This window comes from Diadema setosum, chromosome 6 (genome assembly GCF_964275005.1).
Source record: "Diadema setosum chromosome 6, eeDiaSeto1, whole genome shotgun sequence".
NCBI lineage: Eukaryota > Metazoa > Echinodermata > Echinoidea > Diadematoida > Diadematidae > Diadema > Diadema setosum.
The window spans coordinates 23034618-23046860 of NC_092690.1; the positions used below are offsets into that span (position 1 = coordinate 23034618).

The following is a 12243-nucleotide window of genomic DNA, read 5'->3' on the forward strand; positions in this document are numbered from 1 at the left end:
GAATAGGCTTGTTGCACATACCCTGTGATATAATTTTTATCAAAAATAGTTCTACAAACATGGCAACAAAATAATGATACTTTAAACAACATCATGTATGGACAACAATGTTACCGTTTGTTATTCGCCCTGTTTTCTGATGAGTTATAAGTCAAGTAGTGGAAGTACTCTTTCATTATGTTAGAAAAATGAACATTTTTGAATTTTACTCATATTTTTGTTGTATTGCTGTGCATACGTCACACCATGAACTGTAGTAATCTTCATATCCAGCAGTGACAGCCCTCCCCAACCCTTCCCCCCCCCCCAAAAAAAAAAAATATATATATATACATATGATATATATATATATATCAGAACTTTTGAATTGATAGTCTGGTTTTCCTCAAACTTTCACAGATTTGTTCTACTAAATTGTTGCTTTTACTCAATTCATGTTTGGGCTTTAGTTTCCTTTAACCTATTTCCCATGGGTCAGGTGACCCAGCTACAGTACCCAAGACAACATTGTTGAAAGACCAACTAGATATCTACCAGGGTATAAATGTGTGCATGCAATAGGCTTAGACATCTATAACATTTTACTTATGGGATCTGCTAAATGCCCAATTACAACTGAGAGTGATGAGGAGGCAATTCTTAAAGGGACTGTAAAGTACTGGTTGAAGTAGGGATTCATGTTTTGAACATTCCTAAGTGAGATAATGAAAAGCCTCTTATGAAATATGAAAGAGCATGTAATCTTAAGAAGGATTCAACGTTTATTTGATGAAAATTGGTTTTCAAATGGCTGAGATATCCAAAAAAGTGCTAATAATAAAAGGCGACATGCCCCAACTTTATTAGTATCTCTTTGTTTCACCTTGTTTTTGGATATCTCAGCCATTTCAAAACAGATTTTCATCGAATAAACTTTTGATACCCCTTAGAACCGCATACTCTTTGACATCTCATAGAATGGTTTCTGAATATCTCACAAAACGTTAAAAGCTACATCTTCACCTCGACCAGAACTGTACACACCCTTTAACGTTAATGAGTGGTCATCGTGTTCATAGAGTTGCATGAAAGAAACAAAGCTGTCAATGTCTTGTATTTGTGATTACTAGAGCACCCTGTCCTTGATTGTGCAAAATGATCATAATTTTACTGTACTGATTAATATTTAGTTTATAGCATGGTAAATCAAACACAATCGTCCAGTTAATACTTGCCATGATTACCTCCACCAAGGAAGGATGTTATGTTTTCATCAGTGTTGGTGTATTTGGATTGTTAGTTTGTCTGTGTGCAAAATAGCTAAAACAGTTGGGAATGGATTTGAATAAAACTTGCAAGAAAACTTGATAATTACACAAGGAACAGATGATAATATTTTGGTAGTGATCTAGGGATTTTTGTGGATTTTTGAAGGATTTGTGTTTATCTGTTGGCAGATAGGGTCAATAAACTTGGGAGTTCAAGCTGTGCATATTTGAGGTTTTCATACAGTATGCATTGTAAAGCTGTGGCACATGCTCTGCGCGGGCCAGATGCCACGCTGCTGGAGTCTGATGACGTAAAACAAAAAGCTTCTACATTGGGATATTGGGCGATTTTCAGCATGCATGTGCTAGTATGGGTGGAAATGAGGTGCTTGGTGGAGGTCTGCACTTTCAAAGTGCTTTTCTAGTTTGCAGTGTGCTCCCTGCAAGAAACCTTTCAGTAGCAGAGAGTGAGTGAAAAACTTGTTTCCATTCTCCCACCAGGTGCTGTTAGCAGCGGCCATATGCACCAAGAGCGGGAAGGCCCTGATTTCGCGCCAGTTCGTCGAGATGACGCGGTCGCGCATCGAGGGCCTCCTGGCGGCGTTCCCCAAGCTGATGAACACGGGCAAGCAGCACACGTTTGTGGAGACGGAGAGTGTGCGCTACGTCTACCAGCCCCTGGAGAAGCTCTACATGCTTCTCATTACCACAAAGACAAGTAACATCCTGGAAGATTTGGAGACGCTGAGGCTCTTCTCCAGAGTAGTAAGTTGGCTGAAGGATTTTCACTTGATATCATCATGTTTTCATTTGAAACATACATCCAAACCTGATCTAGTGACAAGCTTTCCATCTTTCCATTAAAATTACTCCACATATGTCCCTTCAGAGCACTTCAAATGTCTGTGAACCAGTCTGTTTGAAGACTACCTGCTTATTGAGACTGCCTTTTTATTGTCTTCTGAATAAAACAGTCAAAATTTGCACATCTAGAAAAGTTTATTGATCATTGTGCTATTTAAAAGTTCTGTCTATCTAGCCAAGTTGTAACACTAGATTCCTTTTAAACTATCAAGTAGTTAATGTAAATTATCAGAAAACAACCTTTCTATGTTATGTACCAGATGAGAGAATACATTTTGAGATTGAGCATTTGTAAGCACTTGAATTAATTATCTGAATTATCATTTTGCTGTTGTAATTGTCATTACTATTATGTGACATATCATGATGCTAAAGAGCTAGTTCTTTTAACTCTCAGACCTGTGTCTTTTACAGCACAAATTAGAACTGGGCCCTGTCGCATAAAAAGATGCAATTAAACATAAGTCAGGTATCAACCAATCAGAATTGAGTATTCAGAGACCTATGTTTGATTTTCTGACTTATATTTGATCTCAACTTGTATGCAACAGGGACCAGGGGGTGTTTCATAAAGCTGTTCTTATAAAAGTTACGAACGACTTAAGAATGACTTGTAATCAGTTCTTGTGCTGAATTATTGAAATTCTGATAAGTATGGCACATCAGAACGTGTTCCAGTCATTCTTAAGTCGTTTGTAACTTTAAGAACAGCTTTATTAAACACCCCAGTGTACATATTAAACAAATTACAATGTATGCCATCTTAAATCTCATGTATGTTCCAACAAAAAAGTTGAAATGTTTTCTTTCTCACACAGATACCAGAGTACTGCCGCGCCATGGAGGAGTCGGAGATCCTCGATCACTCCTTCGAGCTCATCTTTGCCTTCGACGAGATTGTTGCCCTCGGCTACAGGGAGAGCGTCAACCTTGCCCAGATCCGCACCTTCACCGAAATGGACTCGCACGAGGAGAAAGTGTTCCAAGCTGTCAGAGAGGTGAGCCGGAAAAAAAGGGGCATGTCACTCTGTAACGTGTGGGCATGTCGTCATTGAAACCTGTCAAATCCCAGGAGGAATTTTTGTTTCAGATGTTATCATGCTGTCACCATTAAATTTTCACCACTGATTTTCACTGTGGTTTAGTGGAGAAAAATAAAACAGAACTGATTATATTTATATAGTCTGGAAAAAAAAAAAATCATTTTGCCTGTATGAGATAAACAAGAACTTCAATCTTCTAAACCTGCTTTGCCAATCTAAGGATTATTTACTGATGTTAATTAAGCAACCAAGATTCTCTTGAAATTTCTGCAGTGGAACAAATTAAATCTGAACACCAGATGGCTCAACTGAAAGAAGTTCTTTTTTTTTTCATCTCTCTCTCTCTGCCTTATGATAAGTCAAGTAATAAAGGTATGGGGTTTTAATGGTCCACAAATCGTCATATTTTATGTCTAATTTCGATGAAATTTTTAGCCTTCTGCTTGTCTGAGTTTATTGACAAAAAAGAAAAGAAACGTATGCATTTTCAGAATTGTCTTTTTCCCCTGTAAAGCAGAAAGAGTCAGCTACATATGAGGTTATGTCAAGCATTTCTCTTTGAGAAAAAAAAATGGATTTACAGTGTACACTTCTATGTATGTATGTATGTATGTACCATATTTCATTTTCTCAACTTCTTTCTCTTGCATAATTTTATGTAGAATTATGTGAAATGTGTCTGAAATGTGTTCATTCTCAGTGTTCTGTATTTTGTCCCTGTTTTCCCGTAGTCACAAGAGAAAGAGGCGAAGCAGAAGATGCAGCAGCGAGCCAAGGAGCTATCCAAGCAGAGACAGGAAGCCATGAGGCAGGGCAAGAGAATGATGGGATACGGCAGCGGAGGCTACAGCTCCTCCAGCTCAGGGATGTCGTCGATGTCCAGTTCGATGTCGGTCATCACGCCGGAGAAGCCCGTCGAGTCGTCAAAGCCGAGCAGGTGAGAATTCAAGCGATTTGTCAGTCGTTCCAGAGGCATTGCCAATGGTGCTGTTACATTAAAGTAACATGTTAGGGGCAGCGTCTGATTTGCCCAAGACATATGAAGATATCTGTGTATTATGACATTGACCATTCGAGCATTGAGAATTTAGGGTATCTGGGACGAACACTGAACTAGGGCTTTCTATACCTCAGTCGGTAGAGCACCGGGCTAGCATCCGGAGGTCTCGGGTTCGAATCCCGATGGAATCCCATTTTCTTTGCTCAATTTTCCACTAATAAATGTTGAAACTATGTGACTATGGATGGCCTACAGTGAAACGTGCAACATATCTCATGTTTTGTGTTACAGAGTATCCCTACTTATCGTTTCCTGGCCTGTCAAATATAGATATATTGATAACTTGTTTATCCTTTTATGAACAGGACACATTTATTTTTGGTATACATTTGGTTGTAATGACTGGCTGTGAATATGATGATGTGTCAGAGTTTGTTCCAGATAGCAGAAAGGGAGTCACTGTACTGCCATTACGTTGATTAGTTATTTTTAGATACACCCACGGATATGTTCTATAGCTGTAAATATTTCTTGAGTTAATGTTGCCCTTTCATGTGTACCATGTGGAAACCATCCCCATGCCTGTTTAGCAAAGCAAAAAGATTCTGTGCAGCAACACTCACTCATCAAGACAAATTTGAGCCTGTTCAGTGTACATTTCAAACACATTCTATACTTTAAGTAGAATTGTAATGCCATTATGTGAATGATCATTTTGGGAAATGGATTTGCAATCTATACATGAAGTAGCACCTTTTGTAAACTGTAGATGATTTTGCATTGGGAATTCAAATGTCCATGAATATTTGTACATAAATTCAATGCACAGCCTTACAGGTGCCCATGAAGGGCTTTAGGCAACACACACACACACACCCACACACAAAAAAGTCCCTGAATTTGGTGATCTCCTAACAGCAGTATTTGTCACAAGAACTTTCAACTCTTTTGTTTTCAGTTGTGGTACTGATGTTGTAAACCTTATTGATACTGACTCTCGCAGTTTCATGCCATTACATATGAACCAAAAGAATTCATTGTTTTATGGGAATTTGGATAGTGAGCATTTGATGTTCCCTTCAGGATCCATACTTAACCTCCAGGTTCTGGTTGTAAAACTGGTGTTTTGTTTTCACTTTGTTTATGCATAATACTGTGTCATGTTGTGACACATAGATTCCTGCAGTTTTGATCTGGAAATTCCTTTTCATTAGAGGGACGTCAACACAGGCGATGAATAACTGTGTGCCTTGGTCGTATGATTGAAATTAGAAGGGCAAGGTGTACAGATGAAAGTCGTGAAATGTGCAGGCACAAAACAGATAAGTGGTGAGGAAGTGGTGTGGATATGAGGAAAACTGAAGTTGAGCACTGCCAAGTGGATTTGGACTAACTTTGTGTAATGAAATTGAAAAGTGAGATAGATGGCCGTGGCTACATTGGTATCCCGTCTGTTTTCTGCCCCCACACAGACCGTCGGCTACGGGCAGGGCCATGAAGCTGGGCAAGTCCAGCAAGAGCACCGACATCTTTGTGGACAAGCTGAGGTTAGAAGGGGAGGAGGTCTCGTCCAACTCCCCGAAAACGAGACAGTCGTCGAGCGCAGCCAAGACTGTCACACCAGCGAGCAAAACGGAAAGGTACTCTCCTTGGGTTCCCCACATCACGTAGATATGCTGTAGTTGATATACCATTGATTTAATTTGATTTACATGTATTTGGAAGCGGGTCGTTTTAATTTACATGTAGTAGGAAGTGGGTTGTTTGACTACAGGTTATCATGGTCAAGTTGCTGCATCTTTACGGCATAGGATGCATTTGTCATTATGTATGATATATGCAAGTAGTTGTCAACATGATAATGAATTCAATAGCATAGACATACCCATCCAGACACCACCCCCCCCCCCCCAACTAATTGATTTCCACCTTACACAAGACTCTTGTAGTCAATCCATGGAATGAAAAGGGAGGGATGTAAGCCACAATGGGTAGAGAAAGATTAATCCTGGGAAGTACAAGTGAGCCAATCATTAAGTATGTGCTTATTTATGTACACCCACATTTCAGTATTGGCTGCAGTGCCCAAACTGATTTGCAGGCTTTCTTTTTTGAGAAGAGAATAATTTACTACATTTGCCACATATTTAGCAAATCTTAATTTTTTGCAAATTGGGACTTCTTGACAGTTTTGCGAGTGATTAATTTTGCAACTGTGGAGGACAATAGTCAATAGAGAAATGTATGCGCACATATCATGTTCATAGTCAGAATCAGAGTTAATATTTTCATCTGTTGTTAATTTTGAGAATAGCGTCTCACTTGTGAAATTCACGAAAATTAAAACCCTGCGAAATATGTAAAGCGCAGACAAAGCGCTGATTGCTTTTGACCCATTTTTTTTTTATGCAGCGTCCACCTGCGTGTGGAGGAGAAGATGACGGTGTCTACGGGGCGCGATGGCGGCCTCCAGACCCTCGACGTCCACGGCATGATCACGCTCCGCATCAGCGACCAAAAGTGTGGCAAGATCAGGATCGCCGTAGCCAACAACGACGAGAAGGGAGCGCAATTGCAGGTGCGTGTGTTGAAATGTGCATCTGTCCTCTGCATTTGGACATGTCCTGGACACCAGAGATGCCAACTGTTATTTTTTTTGCAGTATTCTATTTATTTATTTTTTTAACACTCTGCCTCAAGTGCTGCAGCTTCATGGAAGATACTGTTTTCCCAAATTATATAATTACTACACTGTACATTAGTCTATTGGAGGAAAAGTCAAGGTTTTCCCATTAAAGGAAAACAAAACAAAACAAAACATTTTCAGCCTTCAGAATACTACTCTGCTGTTTACAAGGTTGGTACCTCTTGGTTGTGTTTAATTGATGTATGTTGTAAATCACTGTGATTTCTTGGGTTTTTTGTTGTTGTTTTGTTTAATTGGCCTCAGATGGTACAAGTGTATTTTTGCTCAAATATTGAAAAAAGGATGTCTGCACCTGCATGGACAGGATATTTCTGCATATCATAAATTGAGAGTGAGGAGGGTTTTAACTGATTTGCTGGGTCATTGGTGCTTGACCTCGTCTGTCGCTTGCCATGATGGGTGCATTTGGAAAGACTTGCTCCTTGACTAAATCTATATGTCCATCCTCACTCTTTTAGACACATCCCAACGTCGACAAGAAGTTATTTTCAACTCAGTCACACATCGGCATGAAGAATCCAGACAGGCCATTCCCTCTCAACAATGACGTCGGTGTGCTGAAATGGAGATTCCAGTCTACGGACGAGACCTTGATCCCACTGCTAAGTAAGATTGACTCGAACATGTTTTCTGCAAATATTTTTGTTTTCTTCCATAACGTCAAAGTATGAAGTCATATTTATGTCTTCACATAAAAGGTGAACTAGATAGAAACACTTTTTATGAGGAAATGTTTTGAATTTTTTTTTAGGGGGGGGGTAATATTTAGAAAACAATTTTGATTCAGTGACTGAATGAGATAATTACTTCAACTGTGCCTTTTTAAAATGTAAAAAAAATACATGAAACAAATTTTAATGCATGATGTAAACAAAGTTTTGTTTTTGCCTACGTGAATATTGCAATAATTTTTTTTTTTTTGTATCGCCTTATCAAACTGAGCTTTGGTGTCTTAATTTGTTTCTCACTGGTTTCCGTTTCGCAGTCAACTGCTGGCCCTCGCCGAACAACTCCGGCGGCTGCGACGTGAACATCGAGTATGAACTACTGCAGGAGGACATGGAACTACAAGACGTCGCCATCAACATCCCTGTCCCGTGAGTTAACTAGCCTTGTTTCAGGAGCTCTCTTGTATTTTCTTCCATTCCAGTGCATATGGATTGATACAGAGACCTCTTTGGCCATCAAGCAAAAAAAAAAAAAAAAGAGAAAGAAAAAGTTTCCACCTTCTACATGTAGCAACCCAAATCAGAAAGTGGCTTGATGATGTGGTTCTTTCAAGGTGGTGTAGTGAGTTTGTTTGTTTAATTTTTCTTTCTGAAAAGATGTCTTAGTAGCCCATATTCAGCTGCACTAGTTTGCCTTTCATGGGGTCCAGTTGGATTTGAGGTGGGACCACTTTAGTGGGTTAGTACCCTGCTCTTTGCAATGAATGAATGAAGCGGGATCTCTTGTGCATGAGTGCATGAGTTGTGACTCTTTCATACACGGGACCTCCATTTCATGGTATGATTACACACAACATTGCTCAGTTAGACTCGGAATCGAAACCACGTCCTTTAGATCTGGAGGCGAATGAACCACCGACTGACCGAAATCACCACCAAAATTATTATTGCCGATGATTGTGAAAGGGTTGAACACAGATAATAACAACAATGACAGTATGATGTTATCAGTGTTCCGAGGTAGGCTCGCATTTTTGTAGTGGCTGGCCTTCTTCCCGATATTGCCACGGTTTGTGCACTAATCATTTTGACAGACACAAGGCAGATGCTTGCTTTTTGGGCAGGGGATGTTAAAATAGTCCCAATTATAAATTTCACACAACCCTGCATGTTCACTTCAGTAATTAGTGCTGTAAAAGGAGTAGGGGTACTTTAATGGAGGTGCCCCCAAATCATTGGCTAGATAAATGTCGTAAATGCAGGTAGTACTTAAGCAAAGTTTGACACCACTGTTGCCACTATTCTCCTGCCACCTCTCAGGTCGGGAGTCGGGGCGCCAAAGGTCAGTGAGGTGGACGGCAACTACCGCCATGACGCTCGACACAACTTCCTGGAGTGGTCACTACCAGTCATCGATTCCAGCAACACAACGGGCAGCATGGAGTTCAGCATCGCCGGTCAGCCGGACGACTTCTTCCCCGTCACCGTCAGCTTTATTTCCAGAAAGTCGTACTGTAATATTCAGGTGGGCCTTTCTTTTTGCTTCCTATCCTTTAGCACCCTCTTTAGTGCCAATCTATCCATTTCCTGTATTTCTTTTCTTTTTTTTTTCTTTTTAAACAGTGCAAAATTTACCTCACATTCTGTATATACTTTCCTAGAACCACAAGCACTGTAGTCAGGCGTAGCGTTGTCATCCTCATAAATGCGACTCCTTCCATCGGTGCTACCACCCGTACAAATTTCACTTCCCCTGTCATGACTTTTCTTACCCTACATGTATGTGCAATATGTGCTGTTACATGTATAGTAGTGAGTGCAGTTTGATGATCCACACCAACATAATGGACTTTGCATGGTAATGGTTGCAGGAAAAAGACACAACAACCCAGAAGTAACAAAAACAGCAAAAGAAGCAAAACAAAATGGTAGCCATTTCCAAAATACAGTCATACCTGTCTTAGGAGCCACATTCATGTATCTATAGATGCCTCCTGCCACATACGGCCCCAAAAACATTTTCCTCTGAGAGAAAAACGCATGTTTAAGAACCTGTCTAAAGCAGCCACCTGTCTATAATGGCCACTTTTTCTTGTCTTCCATGGATGGCAGCTAGAGGCAGGTTTGACCGTACTTTCTTTGTTTTTACAGAGGTTTTTTTTTTTATCGTATTCTCCGGCGATACGGCCGCACCTCCGCATAGGCCGCACCCCGACTTTGGCGACAAATATAAGCAACAACAACAAAAAAATCTCCCCGAAATTGGCAAGGAAACAAAAGGGGTTAGTAGGTGATGACAGTGAAAAAACAAAACAAAACAAGTTGTCTATTGATTGCAGAACATAGCTTTGTCTATAAGATTGATTGACTCATTGTATGACTTTGAGGTGCTCATTGGCACATTGCATAGTCCCGTACATGATTACGTGTGTTGGTTCAGCAGCTCGTTCGCTAGGTTGAACAGGCCATGATTTGGTTGTGCTGGCGTATAGGCGGCACCCGCAGTTTTTTGTTTCTTTTCTGTGAAAATTAGTGCGGCCTTATCGCCGGAGAATAAGGTAGTTGTTTAGAGGATGAATCGATTCAAGTTTACAAGCAGTAACTCATTACCTTATTTGTCTCTCTACCATGTTCTCTTTTTATCTTCTTCTGCAGGTTGAGGATGTTGTATCTGTGGAGAGCGAGCAGCCAGTGAAGTTTTCAACGGATGTCGCCCTCTTGGTTGAGAAATACGAAGTTGTATAGAACAACGTTCAGACGGGAGGGGAAGGTCACTTAATCATTGCAGCCCGGCTGCAGAATGTACAGAAATAAAAAGTAACTTGTCGCCCAGCACCATCCAACATCAAAGGCAGTATGTGGGACCGACACTGAGTACCTTCGTGATTGGGAAATAGGAAGAGAATCAGAATCAGATACCATTTTGCAGCTTTACCTTCTCTAATGACTTTGTGAATTTCTTTGCTGTAGTGCATTTAAATTCAAAGCAACAAGAACAATTGAAGAACCTTGAAAAAAAAAACGTCTGCGAAGTTTCGTGAGAAAAATTATGCAGTCTTGACACTGCTCAGTATTTGCACTTTAGAGGTAGCTCCATATTTGGATGATTTTTTTTTTTTGTTGTTGCTCCTGCCAGACCTTTCTTGTCGTAGAAATATGTGAATAGTAATAGAAATATATCAAAGAAATGTTTGCATTCTTTCCATGCTTGGTACTGGTAGAAAGATTAGTTTGCCATACCTACATGTAGATGCCTCCACAGATAACTTGGCTTTTTGAAGTCGATGTGAACATGTCTTCATAATTGTTTGCAAGAAGTGATACTTTCTTTATCAATTATTTATGGGAAAGCCAATACAGAAAATCGGATGAAATTCAGCATTTACCAGGGTATTCTCTCGTATAGGATAACCAAGTTAGATGTAGCACCAAGGGAGTTTATTTATCGCGATATTCCTCTATTCCCATCGCTTTGTGTTGGATGGTGCTGGAATTTTTCTTCTTTTTTTTTTGTAAATACATATCAAACATACTTATTGTAGCACTCCCCTTATTGTCCATTCCAAAAAAGAAAAAAAAACTCTAAAAACAAATAAAAATGTAAAAGAAAAAGGAGACGCTATTGTTTACTGGCTGTAAGTGGTTGAATACATTTTTTTTCTCCCCTTTATTTATCAGCGGTATATTATTTTGTCTTTGAGTAAAAGTACTGCTTCGATTTTGTTCTCTGTGCACTGCAGGTTGTCCTGTACTTGACTGCTGTGTACATTGTTTTGCCTAGGAGCCATGCCAAGCAAATGTTTGTATGGCTGTTTTGTTGTCATCTAGTTGGCTTGTAAGGGCAAACTCGTGTCAGGGTGGGGTTTGGAGGGGGGGGGGAGGGGATGAGAGGGGAGGGGCACCTTCTTTTACCTCCTATTCTCTATTGATTTTTTAAAATTATTTATTTATTTATTTATGTATTTTTTTAAATTGTTGATAGGGAGACATGAGCTTGGCTAAAAAGGCAAATTGTTTTAATCTTGGAAAGGAAACTGATGAAGAAACTCATGCTGCTCACATCCATCCAATATCCAGATACTCTGTGACACTGATGTGCCATGAAGTGTTTCGTGTGAGGGTTGAGGGCACCCTTCATGTCTCCAATTTCCTTTTGTCTTCATCCTCAGCCATGGAAGACAAAAACTGCACGAAAACTGCCGCCTGACTTCCTGTATGGCATTAGACCTTGGGCTAGAATTTTGATAAGGACTGATGCCAAGCAGGAATTTGAGCGACAGTTTCTTGCAGTTTTTGTCTCTGTTCCGCATTGGTCCGTGGGCTAGAAATTGGATAAATGTTGATGATTTTATGAGTAACGAATGGCAAGACAGAGTAGTATGTGGAATGAACGAGGTAAGAATTACAGGGAAAGCTGAATTGCTTGAAAGAATTACATAGGCATCATTTTAGTATTACTTCATATCGGTGCCACCCCCTCCTCTGTCACCCCCATATGACAGTATACCAATAATGCACAGGACAGAGTGGATCAGTGAGAATTGGATGCAGGAGTTTAACTTTGGAACTGTTGACACCCACGAGTGCAGGAAGTGGGTTTTAGATTACTTCCAAAGTTAAACGAGAGCATCCAGTTCTCACAGATTCACAAATCGGGCGTGTGTATCATTTGTTTTATAAAATGGGCCCATAAATTCATGAAATTCAACCTTTT

At 40.0% G+C, this 12243-nt stretch overlaps 1 protein-coding gene across 1 annotated transcript; it reads left to right on the plus strand.

The window, feature by feature from the left end:
* The first annotated feature begins 1752 nt into the window (after positions 1-1752).
* Positions 1753-10681, plus strand: LOC140230019 (coatomer subunit delta-like). The gene is made up of 9 exons (XM_072310226.1): positions 1753-2012; positions 2930-3109; positions 3886-4091; positions 5627-5794; positions 6567-6732; positions 7320-7467; positions 7847-7958; positions 8850-9054; positions 10185-10681. The coding sequence occupies exons 1-9, from the start codon at positions 1815-1817 to the stop codon at positions 10272-10274; spliced, it is 1473 nt and encodes a 490-aa protein (XP_072166327.1). The 5' UTR covers positions 1753-1814; the 3' UTR covers positions 10275-10681.
* Positions 10682-12243: the final 1562 nt, after the last annotated feature.